This window comes from Oncorhynchus clarkii, chromosome 12 (genome assembly GCF_045791955.1).
Source record: "Oncorhynchus clarkii lewisi isolate Uvic-CL-2024 chromosome 12, UVic_Ocla_1.0, whole genome shotgun sequence".
In the NCBI taxonomy this organism is placed as follows: Eukaryota; Metazoa; Chordata; class Actinopteri; order Salmoniformes; family Salmonidae; genus Oncorhynchus; species Oncorhynchus clarkii.
This window is the reverse complement of record NC_092158.1, coordinates 3,088,539-3,113,360: the sequence shown is the minus strand read 5'-3', so window position 1 is coordinate 3,113,360 and position 24,822 is coordinate 3,088,539. Positions and strand designations below refer to the sequence as shown.

The 24,822-nt window shown below is 41.5% G+C and overlaps 1 protein-coding gene across 1 annotated transcript in view; it reads left to right on the top strand.

Annotated features, from left to right (window-relative positions):
• LOC139421839 (phospholipid phosphatase-related protein type 1) overlaps positions 1-24,822 on the top strand; it is a 173,907-nt gene that overhangs the window by 100,008 nt on the left and 49,077 nt on the right. The window contains exon 4 of the mRNA XM_071172960.1: positions 12,791-12,923. Coding sequence (XP_071029061.1) covers positions 12,791-12,923 — 133 coding nt within the window. The remainder of the gene's footprint in view (positions 1-12,790; positions 12,924-24,822) is intronic.

Below are 24,822 nucleotides of genomic sequence, written 5' to 3'. Positions count from 1 at the left end.
GACATGTACTGTAATTATTGTCCTGTAAAATAGATTCAGGACATGTACTGTAATTATTGTACTGTAAAATAGATTCAGGACATGTACTGTAAATATTGTCCTGTCCTGTAAAATAGAATCAGGACATGTACTGTAATTATTGTACTGTAAAATAGATTCAGGACATGTACTGTAATTATTGTCCTGTAAAATAGATTCAGGACATGTACTGTAATTATTGTCCTGTAAAATAGATTCAGGACATGTACTGTAATTATTGTCCTGTAAAATAGATTCAGGACATGTACTGTAATTATTGTCCTGTAAAATAGATTCAGGACATGTACTGTAATTATTGTCCTGTAAAATAGATTCAGGACATGTACTGTAATTATTGTACTGTAAAATAGATTCAGGACATGTACTGTAATTATTGTCCTGTCCTGTAAAATAGATTCAGGACATGTACTGTAATTTCTGTACTGTAAAATAGATTCAGGACATGTACTGTAATTATTGTCCTGTCCTGTAAAATAGATTCAGGACATGTACTGTAATTATTGTACTGTAAAATAGATTCAGGACATGTACTGTAATTATTGTCCTTGCCTGTAAAATATATTCAGGACATGTACTGTAATGATTGTACTGTAAAATAGATTCAGGACATGTACTGTAATTATTGTACTGTAAAATAGATTCAGGACATGTACTGTAATTATTGTACTGTAAAATAGATTCAGGACATGTACTGTAATTATTGTCCTGTCCTGTAAAATTGATTCAGGACATGTACTGTAATTATTGTACTGTAAAATAGATTCAGGACATGTACTGTAATTATTGTCCTGTCCTGTAAAATTGATTCAGGACATGTACTGTAATTATTGTACTGTAAAATAGATTCAGGACATGTACTGTAATTATTGTCCTGTCCTGTAAAATAGATTCAGGACATGTACTGTAATTATTGTACTGTAAAATAGATTCAGGACATGTACTGTAATTATTGCCCTTACCTTTAAAATATATTCAGGACATGTACTGTAATTATTGTACTGTAAAATAGATTCAGGACATGTACTGTAATTATTGTATTGTAAAATAGATTCAGGACATGTACTGTAATGATTGTACTGTAAAATAGATTCAGGACATGTACTGTAATTATTGTCCTGTCCTGTAAAATAGATTCAGGACATGTACTGTAATTATTGTACTGTAAAATAGATTCAGGACATGTACTGTCATTATTGTACTGTAACATAGATTCAGGACATGTACTGCAATTATTGTACTGTAAAATAGATTCAGGACATGTACTGTAATTATTGTACTGTAAAATAGATTCAGGACATGTACTGTAATTAATGTCCTGTCCTGTAAAATAGATTCAGGACATGTACTGTAATTATTGTCCTGTCCTGTAAAATAGATTCAGGACATGTACTGTAATTATTGTACTGTAAAATAGATTCAGGACATGTACTGTAATTATTGTCCTGTAAAATAGATTCAGGACATGTACTGTAATTATTGTCCTGTAAAATAGATTCAGGACATGTACTGTAATTATTGTACTGTAAAATAGATTCAGGACATGTACTGTAATTATTGTACTGTAAAATAGATTCAGGACATGTACTGTAATTATTGTCCTGTAAAGTAGATTCAGGACATGTACTGTAATTATTGTACTGTAAAATAGATTCAGGACATGTACTGTAATTATTGTCCTGTCCTGTAAAATAGATTCAGGACATGTACTGTAATTATTGTCCTGTAAAATAGATTCAGGACATGTACTGTAATTATTGTCCTGTAAAATAGATTCAGGACATGTACTGTAATTATTGTCCTGTAAAATAGATTCAGGACATGTACTGTAATTATTGTCCTGTAAAATAGATTCAGGACATGTACTGTAATTATTGTACTGTAAAATAGATTCAGGACATGTACTGTAATTATTGTACTGTAAAATAGATTCAGGACATGTACTGTAATTATTGTACTGTAAAATAGATTCAGGACATGTACTGTAATTATTGTACTGTAAAATAGATTCAGGACATGTACTGTAATTATTGTCCTGTCCTGTAAAATAGATTCAGGACATGTACTGTAATTTCTGTACTGTAAAATAGATTCAGGACATGTACTGTAATTATTGTCCTGTCCTGTAAAATAGATTCAGGACATGTACTGTAATTATTGTACTGTAAAATAGATTCAGGACATGTACTGTAATTATTGTCCTTACCTGTAAAATATATTCAGGACATGTACTGTAATTATTGTACTGTAAAATAGATTCAGGACATGTACTGTAATTATTGTATTGTAAAATAGATTCAGGACATGTACTGTAATGATTGTACTGTAAAATAGATTCAGGACATGTACTGTAATTATTGTACTGTAAAATAATACTGTAAAATATATTCAGGACATGTACTGTAATTATTGTATTGTAAAATAGATTCAGGACATGTACTGTAATGATTGTACTGTAAAATAGATTCAGGACATGTACTGTAATTATTGTACTGTAAAATAGATTCAGGACATGTACTGTAATTATTGTACTGTAAAATAGTACTGTACTGTAATTATAATACTGTAAAATATATTCAGGACATGTACTGTAATTATTGTCCTGTCCTGTAAAATAGATTCAGGACATGTACTGTAATTATTGTACTGTAAAATAGATTCAGGACATGTACTGTAATTATTGTCCTGTCCTGTAAAATAGATTCAGGACATGTACTGTAATTATTGTACTGTAAAATAGATTCAGGACATGTACTGTAATTATTGTCCTTACCTTTAAAATATATTCAGGACATGTACTGTAATTATTGTACTGTAAAATAGATTTAGGACATGTACTGTAATTATTGTATTGTAAAATAGATTCAGGACATGTACTGTAATGATTGTACTGTAAAATAGATTCAGGACATGTACTGTAATTATTGTCCTGTCCTGTAAAATAGATTCAGGACATGTACTGTAATTATTGTACTGTAAAATAGATTCAGGACATGTACTGTCATTATTGTACTGTAACATAGATTCAGGACATGTACTGTAATTATTGTACTGTAAAATAGATTCTGGACATGTACTGTAATTAATGTCCTGTCCTGTAAAATAGATTCAGGACATGTACTGTAATTATTGTCCTGTCCTGTAAAATAGATTCAGGACATGTACTGTAATTATTGTCCTGTCCTGTAAAATAGATTCAGGACATGTACTGTAATTATTGTACTGTAAAATAGATTCAGGACATGTACTGTAATTATTGTCCTGTCCTGTAAAATAGATTCAGGACATGTACTGTAATTATTGTACTGTAAAATAGATTCAGGACATGTACTGTAATTATTGTCCTTACCTTTAAAATATATTCAGGACATGTACTGTAATTATTGTACTGTAAAATAGATTCAGGACATGTACTGTAATTATTGTATTGTAAAATAGATTCAGGACATGTACTGTAATGATTGTACTGTAAAATAGATTCAGGACATGTACTGTAATTATTGTCCTGTCCTGTAAAATAGATTCAGGACATGTACTGTAATTATTGTACTGTAAAATAGATTCAGGACATGTACTGTCATTATTGTACTGTAACATAGATTCAGGACATGTACTGTAATTATTGTACTGTAAAATAGATTCTGGACATGTACTGTAATTAATGTCCTGTCCTGTAAAATAGATTCAGGACATGTACTGTAATTATTGTCCTGTCCTGTAAAATAGATTCAGGACATGTACTGTAATTATTGTACTGTAAAATAGATTCAGGACATGTACTGTAATTATTGTCCTGTACGGTAAAATAGATTCAGGACATGTACTGTAATTAGTGTACTGTAAAATAGATTCAAGGCATGTACTGTAATTATTGTCCTGTCCTTTAAAATAGATTCAGGACATGTACTGTAATTATTGTACTGTAAAATAGATTCAGGACATGTACTGTAATTATTGTCCTTACCTGTAAAATAGATTCAGGACATGTACTGTAATTATTGTACTGTAAAATAGATTCAGGACATGTACTGTAATTATTGTATTGTAAAATAGATTCAGGACATGTACTGTGATGATTGTACTGTAAAAATAGATTCAGGACATGTACTGTAATTATTGTCCAGTCCTGTAAAATAGATTCAGGACATGTACTGTAATTATTGTACTGTAAAATAGATTCAGGACATGTACTGTAATTATTGTACTGTAAAATAGATTCAGGACATGTACTGTAATTATTGTACTGTAAAATAGATTCAGGACATGTACTGTAATTATTGTACTGTAAAATAGATTCAGGACATGTACTGTAATTATTGTCCTGTAAAATAGATTCAGGACATGTACTGTAATTATTGTCCTGTAAAATAGATTCAGGACATGTACTGTAATTATTGTACTGTAAAATAGATTCAGGACATGTACTGTAATTATTGTCCTGTAAAATAGATTCAGGACATGTACTGTAATTATTGTACTGTAAAATAGATTCAGGACATGTACTGTAATTATTGTCCTGTAAAATAGATTCAGGACATGTACTGTAATTATTGTCCTGTCCTGTAAAATAGATTCAGGACATGTACTGTAATTATTGTACTGTAAAATAGATTCAGGACATGTACTGTAATTATTGTCATGTAAAATAGATTCAGGACATGTACTGTAATTATTGTCCTGTAAAATAGATTCAGGACATGCACTGTAATTATTGTACTGTAAAATAGATTCAGAACATGTACTGTAATTATTGTCTTGTAAAGTAGATTCAGGGCATGTACTGTAATTATTGTCCTGTCCTGTAAAATAGATTCAGGACATGTACTGTAATTATTGTCCTGTAAAATAGATTCAGGACATGTACTGTAATTATTGTCCTGTAAAATAGATTCAGGACATGTACTGTAATTATTGTACTGTAAAATAGATTCAGGACATGTACTGTAATTATTGTACTGTAAAATAGATTCAGGACATGTACTGTAATTATTGTACTGAAAAATAGATTCAGGACATGTACTGTAATTATTGTACTGAAAAATAGATTCAGGACATGTACTGTAATTATTGTACTGTAAAATAGATTCAGGACATGTACTGTAATTATTGTACTGTAAAATAGATTCAGGACATGTACTGTAATTATTGTCCTGTCCTGTAAAATAGATTCAGGACATGTACTGTAATTATTGTCCTGTCCTGTAAAATAGATTCAGGACATGTACTGTAATTATTGTACTTTCAAATAGATTCAGGACATGTACTGTAGTATTTATAGTGTCCGTGAGGACTAATAAACATTCAGCTAAACAACCACTGCTGAATTTACCCACTGACACGCTGGTTTTAGGACACTATTTACCCACTGATATGCTGGTTTTAGGACACTATTTACCCACTGACACGCTGGTTTTAGGACACTATTTACCCACTGAGATGCTGGTTTTAGGACACTATTTACCCACTGAGACGCTGGTTTTAGGACACTATTTACCCACTGAGATGCTGGTTTTAGGACACTATTTACCCACTGAGATGCTGGTTTTAGGACACTATTTACCCACTGAGACGCTGGTTTTAGGACACTATTTACCCACTGAGATGCTGGTTTTAGGACACTATTTACCCACTGAGATGCTGGTTTTAGGACACTATTTACCCACTGAGACGCTGGTTTTAGGACACTATTTACCCACTGACACGCTGGTTTTAGGACACTATTTACCCACTGAGATGCTGGTTTTAGGACACTATTTACCCACTGAGACGCTGGTTTTAGGACAGTATTTACCCACTGAGATGCTGGTTTTAGGACACTATTTACCCACTGAGATGCTGGTTTTAGGACACTATTTACCCACTGAGACGCTGGTTTTAGGACACTATTTACCCACTGAGATGCTGGTTTTAGGACACTATTTACCCACTGAGATGCTGGTTTTAGGTCACTATTTACCCACTGAGACGCTGGTTTTAGGACACTATTTACCCACTGAGATGCTGGTTTTAGGACACTATTTACCCACTGAGAAGCTGGTTTTAGGACACTATTTACCCACTGAGATGCTGGTTTTAGGACACTATTTACCCACTGAGATGCTGGTTTTAGGACACTATTTACCCACTGAGACGCTGGTTTTAGGACACTATTTACCCACTGAGACGCTCGTTTTAGGACACTATTTACCCACCGACACTGGTTTTCGCAGCATTTTTATTTTATTTCAAGATGAGCAGAAGCTGCAGCAAAATGGGAGAATGCTGGCAGTATCAATATTTAAAATGTTGATGTTTCTGTAGGGATATTTGGCTGTAAAGGCTAGCATGAGGGTGAAGAAGTAACTAGCCACAATGAGGTTAGTTTTTTGAAAATAGTCAGCTAACTTGGAAAGTTACCTACGTATAACTAGCTAGCTAGTTCAATTTCTCTCACAATTATAAAGCTAAAATAAAACAAAATGTGTGCGGTACAAACAGGGTTAAAACAGCACATTATTGAACTAAAATGATCTGCGTCTCTTATAGAAATATTGACACCTCTTTACTTTTTCCATATTTTGTTGTCTTACAGTCTGAATTTAAAATGAATTCTTTTGAGATTTTGTGTCACGGAGCTACACACAATACTCCATAATGACATCACAATACTCCATAATGACATCACAATACTCCATAATGACATCACAATACTCCATAATGACATCACAATACTCCATAATGACATCACAATACCCCATAAAGACATCACAATACTCCATAATGACATTACAATACCCCATAATGACATCACAATACTCCATAATGACATTACAATACCTCATAATGACATCACAATACTCCATAATGACATCACAATACTCCATAATGACATCACAATACTCCATAAAGACATCACAATACTCCATAATGACATCACAATACTCCATAATGACATTACAATACCTCATAATGACATCACAATATCCCATAATGACATCACAATACTCCATAATTACATCACAATACTCCATAATGACATCACAATACCCCATAATGACATCACAATAGCCCATAATGTCAAAGGAATATTCATTTGGAGAACATAATCTCAATTAATTAAAAATGAAAAGCTGAAATGTCTTGAGTCAATAAGTATTCAACCCCTTTGTTATGGCAAGCCTAAATAAGATTAATAGTAAATATTTGATTAACAAGTCACATAATAGTTTGCAATAATAGTGTTTATCATGGGTTTTGAAGGACATCTCTGTACCCCACACATATAATTGAGTTGAGTAGTGAATTTCAAGCAGTTTCAACCACAAAGACCAGGGAGGTTTTCCAATGCCTCCCAAAGATGGGCACCTTTGAATAAGCAGACATTGAATATCCCTTTCAGCATGGTGAAGTTATTAATGTTACACTTTGAATGGTGCATCAATACAGCCAGTCACTATAAAGATACAGGTGTCCTTCCTAACTCAGTTGACGGAGAGGAAGGAAACCGCTCAGGGATTTCACCATGATGCCAATGGTGACTTTAAAACAGTTACAGAGTTGAATAATGTCTGTGATAGGAGAAAACTGAGAATGGATCAACAACATTGTCGTTTCTCCACAATACTAACATAAATTACAGATTGTAAAGAAAAAAGCCTGTACAGAATAAAACATATTCTAATACATGCATCCTCTTTGCAATAAGGCCCTAACGTAATACTGCATAAAATGCAAGAAATATTATTTTTTTTGTCCTGAATACACTTGAAACTAGCATACTCTACCCGGCCGGGTAGTGACACACAGCGCTCCTTCAACCCTGGGCATGTGGGGGGGGGGCGCTGTTCTTGAACTGTAACATCCAATCAAAATGTAGCCGCTGTAATCCAAAGGCCCATTCAAACCGTTTCAGCTAATACAAAATTCTCCAGACCTCCAGAGGAGGCATGACAAAAATGTGATTTTGGAGGTATGGCAAAAGCAAGACCAGTGCAATAGCTAGGTGTTAGGGTTAGGACTAGGTGTTAGGACTAGGTGTCAGGACTAAGTGTTAGGACTAGGACGAGGTGTTAAGGTTAGGACTAGGTGTTAGGGGTAGGACTAGGTGTTAGGGTTAGGACTAGGTGTTTGGGTTAGGACTAGGTGTTAGTGTTAGGACTAGGTGTTAGTGTTAGGACTAGGTGTTAGGGTTAGGACTAGGTGTTAGGGTTAGGACTAGGTGTTAGGGTTAGGACTAGGTGTTAGGACTAGGTGTTAGGACTAGGTGTTATGGTTAGGACTAGGTATTAGGACTAGGTGTTAGTGTTAGGACTAAGTGTTAGGGTTAGGACTAGGTGTTATGACTAGGTGTCAGGGTCAGGACTAGGTGTTAGGACTAGATGTTAGGACTTGGTGTCAAGGTCAGGACTAGGTGTTAGGGCTAGGACTGGGTGTTAGGGTTAGGACTAGGTATTAGGACTAGGTGTTAGTGTTAGGACTAAGTGTTAGGGTTAGGACTAGGTGTTAGGGTCAGGACTAAGTGTTAGGACTAGGTGTTAGTGTTAGGACTAGGTGTTAGGACTTGGTGTTAGGTGTTATGGTAAGGACTAGGTGTTCAGGTTAGGACTAAGTGTTAGGGCTAGGTATTAGGACTAGGTGTTAGGGCTAGGTGTTAGGACTAGGTTTTAGGGTTATGACTAGGTGTTAGGACTAGGTGTTAGGGTCAGGACTAGGTGTTATGGTTGGGACTAGATTTTAGGACTAGGGGCTAAGGTCAGGACTAGGTGTTATGACTAGGTGTTAGGGTTAGGAGTAGGTGTTAGGGTTAGGTGTTCGGACTAGGTTTTAGGGTCAGGACTAAGTGTTAGGACTAGGTGTTAGGGTTAGGACTAGGTGTTAGGACTAGGTGTTAGGGCTAGGTATTAGGACTAGGTGTTAGGGCTAGGTGTTATGGTTAGGACTAGATGTTAGGTCTAGGTATTAAGACTAGGTGTTAGGGCTAGGTGTTAGGACTAGGTTTTAGAGTCAGGGCTAGGTGTTAGGACTAGGTGTTAGGGTTAAGAGTAGGTATTAGGACTAGGTGTTAGGGTCAGGACTAGGTGTTATGGTTAGGACTAGATGTTAGGACTAGGTGCTAAGGTCAGAACTAGGTGTTATGACTAGGTGTTAGGGTTAGGACTAGGTTTTAGGACTAGGTGTCATGGTCAGGACTAGGTGTTATGACTACATGTTAGGACTAGGTGTTAGGGCTAGGTGTTAGGACTAGGTGTTAGGGTTAGGACTAGGTGTTAGGTCTAGGTATTAAGACTAGGTGTTAGGACTAGGTTTTAGAGTCAGGACTAGGTGTTAGGACTAGGTGTTAGGGTTAAGTAGTAGGTATTAGGACTAGGTGTTAGGGTCAGGACTAGGTGTTAGCACTAGGTGTTATGGTTAGGACTAGATGTTAGGACTAGGTGCTAAGGTCAGGACTAGGTGTTATGACTAGGTGTTAGGGTTAGGACTAGGTTTTAGGACTAGATTTTAGGACTAGATGTCATGGTCAGGACTAGGTGTTAGGACTACGTGTTAGGACTAGGTGTTAGGGCTAGGTGTTAGGACTAGGTTTTAGGGTCAGGACTATGTGTTAGGACTAGGTGTTAGGGTTAGGACTAGGTGTTAGGACTAGGTGTTAGGGCTAGGTATGAGGACTAGGTGTTAGGGCTAGGTATTAGGACTAGGTTTTAGGGTTAGGACTAGGTGTTAGGACTAGGAGTTAAGGTCAGGACTAGGTGTTTGGACTAGGTGTTAGGGTTAGGACTTGGTGTTAGGTCTAGGTGTTAGGGTCAGGACTAGGGGTTAAGACTAGGTGTTAGGACTAGGTGTTAGGGTTAGGACTAGGTGTTAGGACTAGGTGTTAGGGTCAGGACTAGGTGTTAGGACTAGGTGTTAGGGCTAGGTGTTAGGACAAGGTGTTCGGATTAGGTGATAGGGTTAGGACCAGGTGTTAGGACTAGGTGTTAGGGCTAGGTGTTAGGTGGAGGTGTTAGGATTAGGTGATAGGGTTAGGACCAGGTGTTAGGACCAGGTGTTAGAACTAGGTGTTAGGGTCAGGACTAAGTGTTAGGACTAGGTGTTAGGGTCAGGACTTGGTTTTAGGACTAGGTGTTAGGACTAGGTGTTAGGATCAGGACTTAGTTTTAGGACTAGGTCTTAGGGCTAGGTGTCAGGTTCAGTTCTAGGTGTTGGGACTAGGTGTTAGGGCTAAGTCTTAGGGCTAGGTGTCAGGGTCAGGACTAAGTGTTAGGATTAGTTGTTCGGGTCAGGACTAGGTTTTAGGACCAGGTGTTAGGGCTAGGACTAGGTTTTAGGATGAGGTCTTAGGGCTAGGTGTCAGGGTCAGGATTAGGTGTTAGGGCTAGGTGTTAGAACTAGGTGTTATGGTTAGGACTAAGTGTTAGGACTAGGTGTTAGGGTCAGGACTAGGTTTTAGGACGAGGTGTTATGGTTAGGACTAGGTGTTGGGGTTTCGGTGTTAGGGTTAGGACTAGGTGTTAGGGCTAGGTGTTAAGGTTGGGACTAGGTGTTAGAACTAGGTGTTAGGGTTAGGACTAGGTGTTAGAACTAGGTGTTAGGGTTAGGACTAGGTATTAGGATTAGGTGTTATGGTTAGGACTAGGTGTTATGGTTAGGACTAGGAGTTAGGACTAGGTGTTAGGGTTAGGACTAGGTGTTAGGGTTTAGACTAGGTGTTTGGACTAGGTGTTAAGGTTAGGACTAGGTGTTAGGACTAGGTTTTAGGGCTAGGACTAGGTGTTAGGTCTAGGTGTTAGGGTTAGGACTAGGTTTTAGGGCTAGGACTAGGTGTTATTTACTAGGTTTTAAGGTCAGGACTAGGTGTTATAACTGGGTGCTAGGACTAGGTGTTAGGATTTGTACTAGGTGTTAAGGTTGGGACTAGGTGTTAGGTCTACGTGTTAGGGTTAGGACTAGGTTTTAGGGCTAGGACTAGGTGTTAGGACTAGTTGTTAGGGTTAGAAGTAGGTGTTAGGGATTGGACTAGGTGTTAGGACTTGGTGTTAGGGCTAGATGTTAGGACTAGGTGTTAGGACTAGATGTTAGGACTAGGTGTTATGGTTATCACTAGGTGTTAGGATTAGGTGTTAGGGTTAGGACTCTGTGGTAGGGCTAGGTGTTATGGTTAGGACTAGGTGTTATGGCTAGGTGTTAGGGTCAGGATTAGGTGTTAGGACTAGGTGTTCGGGTTACGACTAGGTGTTAGGACTAAGTGTTAGGACTAGGTGTTAGGACTAGGTTTTTGGGCTAGGTGTTAGGGCTAGGTGTTAGGACTAGGTGTTAAGGTCAGGACTAGGTGTTAGGATTAGGTGTTAGGGTTAGGACTAGGTGTTAGGGTCAGGACTAAGTGTTAGGACTAGGTGTTAGGGTCAGGACTAGGTGTTAGGGCTAGGTGTTAAGGTCAGGACTAGGTGTTATGACTAGGGGTTAGGGCTAGGTGTCAGGGTCAGGCCTAGGTGTTAGGACTAGTTGTTAGGGCTAGGTATTAGGACTAGGTTTTATGGTTAGGACTAGGTGTTAGGACTAGGTGTTATGGCTAGGTGTTAGGGCTAGATGTTAGGACTAGGTTATAGGACTAGGTGTTAGGGTCAGGATTAGGTGTTAGGACTAGGTGTTCGGGTTATGACTAGGTGTTAGGTCTAGGTGTTAGGGTTAGTACTAGGTGTTAGGGTTAGGACTAGGTGTTAGGGGTAGGTGTTAGGAATAGATATTAGGGTCAAGACTATGTTTTAGGACTAGGTGTTAGGGCTAGGTGTTAGAACTAGGTGTTATGGTTAGGACTAAGTGTTAGGACTAGGTGTTGGGGTTAGGACTAGGTGTTAGGGTCAGGACTAGGTTTTCGGATGAGGTGTTAAGGCTAGGTGTTAGGACTAGGTGTTATGGTTAGGACTAGGTGTTAGGGTTAGGACTAGGTGTTAGGACTAGGTGTTAAGGTTAGGACTAGGTGTTAGGACTAGGTTTTAGGGCTAGGACTAGGTGTTAGGTCTAGGTATTAGGGTTAGGACTAGGTTTTAGGGCTAGGACTAGGTGTTATTTACTAGGTGTTAAGGTCAGGGCTAGGTGTTAGGATTAGGACTAGGCGTTAATGGTAGGACTTTGTGTTAGGAGTAGGTGTTAGGACTTGGTGTTAATGTTAGGACTAGGTGTTAGGACTAGGTGTTAAGGTTAGGACTAGGTGTTAGGGTTAGGACTAGGTGTTAGGACTAGGTGTTAAGGTTAGGACTAGGTGTTAGGGTTAGGACTAGGTGTTAGGACTAGGTGTTAGGACTAGGTGTTAAGGTTAGGACTAGGTGTTTGGACTAGGTGTTAGGGTTAGGACTAGGTGTTATGGCTAGGTGTTAGGGCTAGATGTTAGGACTAGGTTATAGGACTAGGTGTTAGGGTCAGGATTAGGTGTTAGGACTAGGTGTTCAGGTTATGACTAGGTGTTAGGATTAGGTGTTAGGACTAAGTGTTAGGACTAGGAGTTTGTCATTTGTTCTACTTCTCGTGGCTGTAGTTTTGTCAGTTGTGTTCGGGTAAGTACTAGGCATTAGGGTTAGGTAAAGGTATAAGGTTGTAACTCTGTGGTCATACCTTGTGTTTATTATTATTTATTTTTTTATTTAACCTTTATTTATTTCAGTTAAGGCAAGTCAGTTAAGAACAAATTCTTATTTCACATTGACGACCTGGCGAAATACCTCTTGTGGGGACAGGAGGCTGGGATTGAAAAAAATAAACAAGTGTATCTGTCTGTTGTCAGATCTTCATCGGGGAGGTATCCATGTACATGATGAAGTCCACACGGGCGGTGCTACTATCCCAGGAGAAGACCATCTTGACGGGGGAGTGCTGCTATCTGAACCCCCTTATCAGGAGAATCGTCAGGTTTATTGGTGAGTCAGTTCTACTTCTCATAGCTGCACGTTTGTCAGTTGTTCTACTTCTCATAGCTGCACGTTTGTCAGTTGTTCTACTTCTCATAGCTGTACGTTTGTCAGTTGTTCTACTTCTCATAGCTGTACGTTTGTCAGTTGTTTTACTGGTCTTGGCTGTAGGTTTGTCAGTTGTTCTACTGGTCTTGGCTGTAGGTTTGCCAGTTGTTCTACTGGTCTTGGCTGTAGGTTTGTCAGTTGTTTTACTGGTCTTGGCTGTAGGTTTGTCAGTTGTTTTACTGGTCTTGGCTGTAGGTTTGTCAGTTGTTTTACTGGTCTTGGCTGTAGGTTTGTCAGTTGTTTTACTGGTCTTGGCTGTAGGTTTGTCAGTTGTTTTACTGGTCTTGGCTGTAGGTTTGTCAGTTGTTCTACTGGTCTTGGCTGTAGGTTTGTCAGTTGTTTTACTGGTCTTGGCTGTAGGTTTGTCAGTTGTTTTACTGGTCTTTGCTGTACGTTTGTCAGTTGTTCTACTGGTCTTGGTTGTAGGTTTTTCCATCCAGCCACTGTATTAAGTCCATCTATTAGTTCCGTTCTTCCTGTGGTACCTTCCCATGTATAAAGACATAATATCTCAGCTGGAAATTACATTTATCAGATCTCTCTGAGAGGAGAGGAGGGGCCACTGAATACACTGGGCCAGATCATACCAATCCCATGCCTGAGAAAACACCATTACCCACGTACCCCTGTTCAGACAGAGCCAGGGGCAGCAGCATCAGTTGAATTTTACACTGTCTTCCACACTAGTGACCAGAGAGCTCACCTCTCTCTGAGCCTCTTGTCTCTCCCTCATCTCCTCAGCTCAGCGCTGGTGATATTTTTTTATACTCATGGTTCAGTCCCAAACCCCACACTATTCTTTGTATAGGTAGTAGGGCACTACTGTTGACCAGGGCCCGCAGGTAGTAGGGGACTACTGTTGACCAGGGCCCGCAGGTAGTAGTGAAATACTGTTAACCAGGGCCCGCAGGTAGTAGGGAAATACTGTTAACCAGGGCCCGCAGGTAGTAGGGGACTACTGTTGACCAGGGCCCGCAGGTAGTAGTGAAATACTGTTAACCAGGGCCCGCAGGTAGTAGGGAAATACTGTTAACCAGGGCCCGCAGGTAGTAGGGGACTACTGTTAACCAGGGCCCGCAGGTAGTAGGGGACTACTGTTAACCAGGGCCCGCAGGTAGTAGGAAAATACTGTTAACCAGGGCCCGCAGGTAGTAGGGGACTACTGTTGACCAGGGCCCGCAGGTAGTAGGGAAATACTGTTAACCAGGGCCCGCAGGTAGTAGGGGACTACTGTTAACCAGGGCCCGCAGGTAGTAGGGGACTACTGTTAACCAGGGCCCGCAGGTAGTAGTGAAATACTGTTAACCAGGGCCCGCAGGTAGTAGGGAAATACTGTTAACCAGGGCCCGCAGGTAGTAGGAAAATACTGTTAACCAGGGCCTGCAGGTAGTAGGGGACTACTGTTAACCAGGGCCCGCAGGTAGTAGGGGACTACTGTTAACCAGGGCCCGCAGGTAGTAGGGGACTACTGTTGACCAGGGCCCGCAGGTAGTAGGGAAATACTGTTAACCAGGGCCTGCAGGTAGTAGGGGACTACTGTTAACCAGGGCCCGCAGGTAGTAGGGGACTACTGTTAACCAGGGCCCGCAGGTAGTAGTGAAATACTGTTAACCAGGGCCCGCAGGTAGTAGGGAAATACTGTTAACCAGGGCCCGCAGGTAGTAGGAAAATACTGTTAACCAGGGCCCGCAGGTAGTAGGGGACTACTGTTAACCAGGGCCCGCAGGTAGTAGGGGACTACTGTTAACCAGGGCCCGCAGGTAGTAGGGGACTAATGTTGACCAGGGCCCGCAGGTAGTAGGGAAATACTGTTAACCAGGGCCCACAGGTAGTAGGGAACAGACAGAGAGGCCCAGGACCAGGCAGACTTAGAGGCCCAGGCAGACTTAGAGGCCCAGGCAGACTTAGAGGCCCAGGCAGACTCAGAGGCCCAGGCAGACTCGGAGGCCCAGGCAGACTCGGAGGCCCAGGCAGACTCAGAGGCCCAGGCAGACTCAGGGAATTAGAATACAAAAGATTGTTATTTCATGGTCGGAGAATGAGAGCAAGGACGGTCAGAGAATGAGAGCAAGGACGGTCGGAGAATGAGAGCAAGGACGGTCGGAGAATGAGAGCAAGGACGGTCGGAGAATGAGAGCAAGGACGGTCAGAGAATGAGAGCAAGGACGGTCGGAGAATGAGAGCAAGGAGGGTCGGAGAATGAGAGCAAGGAGGGTCGGAGAATGAGAGCAAGGACGGTCAGAGAATGAGAGCAAGGAGGGTCGGAGAATGAGAGCAAGGAGGGTCGGAGAATGAGAGCAAGGAGGGTCGGAGAATGAGAGCAAGGACGGTCAGAGAATGAGAGCAAGGAGGGTCGGAGAATGAGAGCAAGGACGGTCAGAGAATGAGAGCAAGGAGGGTCGGAGAATGAGTCCAAATTAAAGTGTGTGAAACGGAACACGGAGGGCACTTCTCCAATGCCGTATGTATGTATGAATATTATTGTACTGCTCTAGTGAAATAATTTACTATTATGTATTGATTTCTACCTTACTTTTTATAGTTTTTAATTTCATTATTTTACCCTTTTTTCACTCTTTATTTGATGTGCAATACAGAGAACACCAGAAGAAGAATGATCATTTAATTATCACAGTGAATTATTGTAATGTTTGTTTATGTGTCAATTAATCCCATAAGAGATGGGTTACCAATTAATCCCATAAGGGATGGGTTACCAATTAATCCCATAAGGGATGGGTTACCAATTAATCCCATAAGAGATGGGTTACCAATTAATCCCATAAAGTATGGGTTACCAATTAATCCTATAAAGGATGGGTTACCAATTAATCCCATAAGGGATGGGTTACCAATTAATCCCATAAAGGATGGGTTACCAATTAATCCCATAAAGGATGGGTTACCAATTAATCCCATAAGGGATGGGTTACCAATTAATCCCATAAAAAAATGGGTTACCAATTAATCCCATAAGGGATGGGTTACCAATTAATCCTATAAGGTATGGGTTACCAATTAATCCCATAAAGGATGGGTTACCAATTAATCCCATAAGGGATGGGTTACCAATTAATCCCATAAAGGATGGGTTACCAATTAATCATATAAGAGAGGGGTTACCAATTAATCCCATAAGGGATGGGTTACCAATTAATCCCATAAGGGATGGGTTACCAATTAATCCCATAAGAGATGGGTTACCAATTAATCCCATAAGGTATGGGTTACCAATTAATCCCATAAGAGATGGGTTACCAATTAATCCTATAAGAGGGCCTCCCGGGTGGCGCAGTGGTGCCATCAGAGTTCCTGGGTTCGCGCCCAGGCTCTGTCGTAACCGGCCGCGACCGGGAGGTCCGTGGGGCGACGCACAATTGGCCTAGCGTCGTCCGGGTTAGGGAGGGCTTGGTCGGTGGGTATGTCCTTGTCTCATCGCGCACCAGCGACTCCTGTGGCGGGCCGGGCGCAGTGCGCGCTAACCAAGGTTGCCAGGAGCACGGTGTAGCCTCCGACACATTGGTGCAGCTGGCTTCCGGGTTGGATGCGCGCTGTGTTAAGAAGCAATGCGGCTGGTTGGGTTGTGTATCGGAGGACGCATGACATTCAACTCCGTACGGGAGTTGTAGCGATGAGACAAGATAGTAGCTACTACAACAATTGGATACCACGAAATTGGGGAGAAAAAGGGGTAAAAAACTTAAAATAATAATCCTATAAAAGATGGATTACCAATTAATCCCATAAGGGATGGATTACCAATTAATCCCATAAGAGATGGGTTACCAATTAATCCCATAAGAGATGGGTTACCAATTAATCCCATAAGGGATGGGTTACCAATTAATCATATAAGAGATGGGTTACCAATTAATCCCATAAGGGATGGATTACCAATTAATCCTATAAAAATGGGTTACCAATTAATCCCATAAGGGATGGATTAACAATTAATCCCATAAGAGATGGGTTACCAATTAATCCCATAAAGGATGGGTTGACAACTAGAAAATGTACATTAAAATTAAATGTAATTCATTCATTCAGCTGGCTAACTAGATTAGTACGATTCACATATGTAGCTGATAATTCTGAAGTTAAACGTTTGCTTTATTGCCGTTGTTGTGGCTGGAAGACGGTTCAGTGAATTGGCAGATGCAGCGTGAGGTAATACTGTAGGGGGAGATCTTCTCTAATATAATGAACGCTCTCGACACCTTGTCGAGTCCAACGCCCCAACAAATTGAGGCTGTTCTGAGGGCAAAAGGGGGTGCAACTCAATATAAGAAAGGTGTTCCTAATGTTTTGTCCACTCTGTTTATTTCATGAACATAAACATGAAGGCAGTCCCTTCACGACACGGGATCCCCAGGCAGAGAGGCCCAGGCAGAGAGGCCCAGGCAGAGAGGCCCAGGCAGAGAGGCTCAGGCAGAGAGGCCCAGGCAGAGAGGCCCAGGCAGAGAGGCCCAGGCAGAGAGGCCCAGGCAGAGAGGCTCAGGCATTTAGGCCCAGGCAGAGAGGCCCAGGCAGAGAGGCCCAGGCAGAGATCCCCAGGCAGAGAGGCCCAGGCTGAGAGGTCCAGGCAGAGATCCCCAGGCAGAGAGGCCCAGGCAGAGAGGCCCAGGCAGAGAGGCCCAGGCAGAGAGGCCCAGGCAGAGAGGCTCAGGCAGAGAGGCCCAGGCAGAGAGGCCCAGGCAGAGAGGCCCAGGCAGAGAGGCTCAGGCAGAGAGGCCCAGGCAGAGAGGCCCAGGCAGAGAGGCCCAGGCAGAGATCCCCAGGCAGAGAGGCCCAGGCTGAGAGGCCCAGGCAGAGAGGCCCAGGCAGAGAGGTTCAGGCAGAGAGGCCCAGGCAGAGAGGGCCAGGTAGAGAGGCCCAGGCAGAGAGGCCCAGGCAGAGAGGCCCAGGCAGAGAGGCCCAGGCAGAGAGGCCCAGGCAGAGATCCCCAGGCAGAGAGGCCCAGGCAGAGAGGCCCAGGCAGAGATCCCCAGGCAGAGAGGCCCAGGCAGAGAGGCCCAGGCAGAGAGGCCCAGGCAGAGAGGCCCAGGCAGATAACCTAGTAGCTAGAGTGTTGGATCATTTGATTTACACGACATGCCTACCACTTTAAAGATGCAACATCTTTTTTATTGTGAATCAAACAAGAAATAAGACAAAAAAACAGAAAACTTGAGCGTGCATACCTATTCACCCAAAAAGTCAATACTTTGTAGAGACACATTTTGCAGCAATTACAGCTGCAAGTCTCCTGGGGGTATGTCTCTATAAGCTTGGCACATCTAGTCACTGGGATTTTTGCCCATTCTTCAAGACAAAACTGCTCCAGCTCCTTCAAGTTGGATGGGTTCCTGCTGGTGTACAGCAATCTTTAAAACTTCTTCAGGATTGGTGTGTCCCCTGTGGGACGGTTGAGCTAACGTAGGCTAATGCGATTAACATGAGGTTGTAAGTAACAAGAACGTTTTCCAGGACATAGACATATCTGATATTGGCAGAAAGCTTAAATTCTTGTTAATCTAACTGCACTGACCAATTTACAGTAGCTATTACAGTGAAATAATACCATGCTATTGTTTGAGGAGAGTGTACAGTTTTGAACATGAAAAGTTATTAATAAACAAATTAGGCACATTTGGGCAGTCTTTGATACAACATTTTGAACAGAAATGCAATGTTTCATTGGATCACACTAAAACGTTGCACATACACTGCTGCCATCTTGTGGCCAATATTTAAATTGCACCTGGGCCGGAATTATACATTATGACATTATCTTGCATTTCAAAGATGATGGTACAAAAAAAAATACAAAACAACGGTTGTTTTTTTCTTTGTATTATCTTTTACCAGAGTGTTATATTCTCCTACATTCCTTTCACGTTTCCACAAACTACAAAGTGTTTCCTTTCAAATGGTATCAAGAATATGCATATCCTTGCATCATGTCCTGAGCGACAGACCGTTAGATATGGGTATGTCATTTTAGGAGAAAATGTAAATAAAAGGGGCAGATCCTTAATTAAGAGGTCATACCATTCTCAATTGGATTGAGGTCTGGGCCTTGACTAGGCCATTCCAAGACATTTAAATGTTTCCCCTTAAACCAGGCGAGTGTTGCTTTAGCACTATGCTTAGGGTCATTGTCCTGCTGGAAGATTAACCTCCGTCCCAGGCTCAAATCTCTGGAAGACTGAAACAGGTTTCCCTCCAGAATTTCCCTGTATTTAGCGCCATCCATCATTCCTTCAATTCTGACCAGTTTCCCAGTCCCTGCCGTGAAAAACATCCCCACAGCATGATGCTGCCACCACCATGCTTCAATGTAGGGATGGTGTCCTTGGGGTGATGTTGGGTTTGTGCCAGACATAGCGCTTTCCTTGATGGCCAAAAAGCTGAATTTTAGTCTCATCTGACCAGCGTACCTTCTTCCATATGTTTGGGGAGTCTCCCACATGCCTTTTGGTGAATACCAAACATGTTTGCTTATTCTTTTCTTTAAGCAATGGCTTTTTTTCTGATCACTCTTCCGTAAAGCCCAGCTCTGTGGAGTGTACGGCTTAAAGTGGTCTTATGGACAGATACTCCGATCTCTGCTCTTGGTCTCTGTGTTGCCTCTCTGATTAATGCCCTCCTTGCCTAGTCTGTGAGTTTTGGTGGTCGGCCCTCTCTTGGCAGGTTTGTTGTGGTGCATATGCTTTCCAGTTTTTAATAATGCTCTGTGGGATGTTCAAAGTTTCTGATATTTTTTTAGAACCCAATCATGATCTGTACTTCTCCACAACTTTGTCCCTGACCGGTTTGGAGAGCTCCTTGGTCTTCATGGTGCCGCTTGCTTGGTGGTGTTGCAGACTTTGGGGCCTTTCAGAACAGGTATACTGTTCCTGTTCTGAAAGGCCCCAAATTCTGCAACACCACCAAGCAAACTGAGATCATATATGCTGAGATCATGTGCCAGATCATGTGACACTTGGATTGCACACAGGTGAACTTTATTTAATTAATCATGTGACTTCTGAAGGTAATTGATTGCACCAGATCTTATTAAGGGGCTTCATGGTAAAGGGGGCGAATACATACAGTTTTTACGTATTATTTTTTTTTTAAAATCTTTTGAAACAAGTTTTTTTTTCGTTTTACTTTAACAGTTTGGACTATTTTGTCCATTAAATTAAATCCAAATAAAAATCCATTACAGCTCATAATGTTGCAAAATAAGATTAATAATTAATGAATTAAGGGGGGTGAATACTTTTGCAAACCACTGTACATCCCAAATGACACCCTTACAGCAGCTTTCCTAAAAATATATATTTTTTAAAATTATAAATATAAATTATAATCATTTTGACTGATTTCCTGGTGATTTTACTTTACTTTTACTTTATATATGTCCAACATTGAAAAATATACATAATTATAATTAATTATCTGTTCCCAAATATTAAGAAGGTAGAAACTAGGGCCTGTAGGACCTGCCTTGTTGATAGTGTTGTTAAGAAGTTAGAAACTAGGGCCTGTAGGACCTGCCTTGTTGATAGTGTTGTTAAGAAGTTAGAAACTAGGGCCTGTAGGACCTGCCTTGTTGATAGTGCTGTTAAGAAGGTAGAAACTAGGGCCTGTAGGACCTGCCTTGTTGATAGTGCTGTTAAGAAGGTAGAAACTAGGGCCTGTAGGACCTGCCTTGTTGATAGTGCTGTCTAGTAGGTAGAAACTAGGGCCTGTAGGACCTGCCTTGTTGATAGTGCTGTTAAGAAGGTAGAAACTAGGACCTGTAGGATCTGCCTTGTTGATAGTGTTGTTAAGAAGTTAGAAACTAGGGCCTGTAGGACCTGCCTTGTTGATAGTGTTGTTAAGAAGTTAGAAACTAGGGCCTGTAGGACCTGCCTTGTTGATAGTGCTGTTAAGAAGGTAGAAACTAGGGCCTGTAGGACCTGCCTTGTTGATAGTGCTGTTAAGAAGGTAGAAACTAGGGCCTGTAGGACCTGCCTTGTTGATAGTGCTGTCTAGTAGGTAGAAACTAGGGCCTGTAGGACCTGCCTTGTTGATAGTGCTGTTAAGAAGGTAGAAACTAGGACCTGTAGGATCTGCCTTGTTGATAGTGTTGTTAAGAAGTTAGAAACTAGGGCCTGTAGGACCTGCCTTGTTGATAGTGTTGTTAAGAAGTTAGAAACTAGGGCCTGTAGGACCTGCCTTGTTGATAGTGCTGTTAAGAAGGTAGAAACTAGGGCCTGTAGGACCTGCCTTGTTGATAGTGCTGTTAAGAAGGTAGAAACTAGGGCCTGTAGGACCTGCCTTGTTGATAGTGCTGTCTAGTAGGTAGAAACTAGGGCCTGTAGGACCTGCCTTGTTGATAGTGCTGTTAAGAAGGTAGAAACTAGGACCTGTAGGATCTGCCTTGTTGATAGTGTTGTTAAGAAGGTAGAAACTAGGGCCTGTAGGACCTGCCTTGTTGATAGTGTTGTTAAGAAGGTAGAAACTAGGGCCTGTAGGACCTGCCTTGTTGATAGTGCTGTCTAGTAGGTAGAAACTAGGGCCTGTAGGACCTGCCTTGTTGATAGTGCTGTCTAGTAGGTAGAAACTAGGGCCTGTAGGACCTGCCTTGTTGATAGTGCTGTTAAGAAGGTAGAAACTAGGACCTGTAGGATCTGCCTTGTTGATAGTGTTGTTAAGAAGTTAGAAACTAGGGCCTGTAGGACCTGCCTTGTTGATAGTGTTGTTAAGAAGTTAGAAACTAGGGCCTGTAGGACCTGCCTTGTTGATAGTGCTGTTAAGAAGGTAGAAACTAGGGCCTGTAGGACCTGCCTTGTTGATAGTGCTGTTAAGAAGGTAGAAACTAGGGCCTGTAGGACCTGCCTTGTTGATAGTGCTGTCTAGTAGGTAGAAACTAGGGCCTGTAGGACCTGCCTTGTTGATAGTGCTGTTAAGAAGGTAGAAACTAGGACCTGTAGGATCTGCCTTGTTGATAGTGTTGTTAAGAAGGTAGAAACTAGGGCCTGTAGGACCTGCCTTGTTGATAGTGTTGTTAAGAAGGTAGAAACTAGGGCCTGTAGGACCTGCCTTGTTGATAGTGCTGTTAAGAAGGTAGAAACTAGGACCTGTAGGATCTGCCTTGTTGATAGTGTTGTTAAGAAGGTAGAAACTAGGGCCTGTAGGACCTGCCTTGTTGATAGTGCTGTTAAGAAGGTAGAAACTAGGACCTGTAGGATCTGCCTTGTTGATAGTGTTGTTGTCTAGTGTTACTCCAAGCAGTTTAGTTACCTCAACTTGCTCAATTTACACATTATTTATTACAATATTTAGTCGAAGTTTAGGGTTTAGTGAGTGTTTGTTCCGAAGACAATGCTTTTAGTTTTATAAATATTTAGGGCTAACTTATTCCTTGCCACCCACTCTGAAACTAACTGCAGCTCTTTGTTGAGTGTTGCAGTCATTTCAGTCACTGTAGTAGCTGACGGGTATAGTGTTGAGTGTTGCAGTCATTTCAGTCACTGTAGTAGCTGACGGGTATAGTGTTGAGTGTTGCAGTCATTTCAGTCTCTGTAGTAGCTGACGTGTGTAGTGTTGAGTGTTGCAGTCATTTCAGTCACTGTGGTAGCTGACGGGTATAGTGTTGAGTGTTGCAGTCATTACAGTCTCTGTAGTAGCTGACGTGTATAGTGTTGAGTGTTGCAGTCATTTCAGTCTCTGTAGTAGCTGACGTGTATAGTGTTGAGTGTTGCAGTCATTTCAGTCTCTGTAGTAGCTGACGTGTATAGTGTTGAGTGTTGCAGTCATTTCAGTCTCTGTAGTAGCTGACGTGTATAGTGTTGAGTGTTGCAGTCATTTCAGTCACTGTGGTAGCTGACGTGTATAGTGTTGAGTGTTGCAGTCATTTCAGTCACTGTGGTAGCTGACGTGTATAGTGTTGAGTGTTGCAGTCATTTCAGTCTCTGTAGTAGCTGACGTGTATAGTGTTGAGTGTTGCAGTCATTTCAGTCGCTGTAGTAGCTGACGTGTATAGTGTTGAGTGTTGCAGTCATTTCAGTCTCTGTAGTAGCTGACGTGTATAGTGTTGAGTGTTGCAGTCATTTCAGTCACTGTGGTAGCTGACGTGTATAGTGTTGAGTGTTGCAGTCATTTCAGTCTCTGTAGTAGCTGACGTGTATAGTGTTGAGTGTTGCAGTCATTTCAGTCTCTGTAGTAGCTGACGTGTATAGTGTTGAGTGTTGCAGTCATTTCAGTCTCTGTAGTAGCTGACGTGTATAGTGTTGAGTGTTGCAGTCATTTCAGTCACTGTGGTAGCTGACGTGTATAGTGTTGAGTGTTGCAGTCATTTCAGTCTCTGTAGTAGCTGACGTGTATAGTGTTGAGTGTTGCAGTCATTTCAGTCTCTGTAGTAGCTGACGTGTATAGTGTTGAGTGTTGCAGTCATTTCAGCCGCTGTAGTAGCTGACGTGTATAGTGTTGAGTGTTGCAGTCATTTCAGTCTCTGTAGTAGCTGACGTGTATAGTGTTGAGTGTTGCAGTCATTTCAGTCACTGTAGTAGCTGACGTGTATAGTGTTGAGTGTTGCAGTCATTTCAGTCACTGTGGTAGCTGACGTGTATAGTGTTGAGTGTTGCAGTCATTTCAGTCTCTGTAGTAGCTGACGTGTATAGTGTTGAGTGTTGCAGTCATTTCAGTCACTGTAGTAGCTGACGAGTATAGTGTTGAGTGTTGCAGTCATTTCAGTCACTGTGGTAGCTGACGTGTATAGTGTTGAGTGTTGCAGTCATTTCAGTCACTGTAGTAGCTGACGTGTATAGTGTTGAGTGTTGCAGTCATTTCAGTCACTGTGGTAGCTGACGTGTATAGTGTTGAGTGTTGCAGTCATTTCAGTCACTGTGGTAGCTGACGTGTATAGTGTTGAGATATCCACATACATAGAAACTCTGGCTTTACTCAAAGTCAGTGGCATGTTGTCAATTTCTGTTGTCAATTTGTTTAATGTGAAATAGCATTGAATCTGGTCAAACACAATTATTTCCAGAAGTTTACTAAGGGTTGGTAACAGGCTGATTGGTCAGCTATTTGAGCCAGTAAAGGGTTCTTAATAGTTTCTTGGAACGCTGGCAGGCTCTCCTCAGTGTTTAATTGTCTCTTGTTGCTAATGGTAGTATAATGTAATTCCTCATGTGTGAATATTGACTTCATCAGGGACCCAGTGGAATTATAGTCTGGAGCTAAATCCTCCATTTTGTCTTCATGTTTGTCCCAAATTACATTCTATTCCCTATATAGTGCACTACTTTTGAGCAGAGCCCTATGGACCCCCTATGGGCCCTGATCAAAAGTAGTGCACTTTAAAGGGAATAGGGTATAATTTGGCATGCAACCTTCTGGGCTGGAAGTTCTGGGGGTTTAGTTCTCTGATGGGGCTTCATGGAGCCTCATTCTCTGCAAACCCAGATGGTAGCCTGTCCCCTGACAACTCTAAGCTGTTTCACTCTACCTGCAGGTGTATTTGCCAACCAAATCTCTCTCTCTTTTTCTCTCTCTCTCTCTCTCTCTCTCTCTCTCTCTCTCTCTCTCTCTCTCTCTCTCTCTCTCTCTCTCTCTCTCTCTCTCTATCTCTCTAGTCTCTCTCTCTCTTTCTCTCTCTCTCTAGTCTCCCTCTCTCTCTCTTTCTCTCTCTCTAGTCTCCCTCTCTCTCTCTCTCTAGTCTCCCTCTCTCTCTCTCTAGTCTCCCTCTCTCTCTCACTCTCTCTCTCTCTCTCTCTCTCCCTCTCTCTCTCTGTCTCTCTCTCTCTCTCTCTCTGTCTCTCTGTCTCTCTCTCTCTCTCTC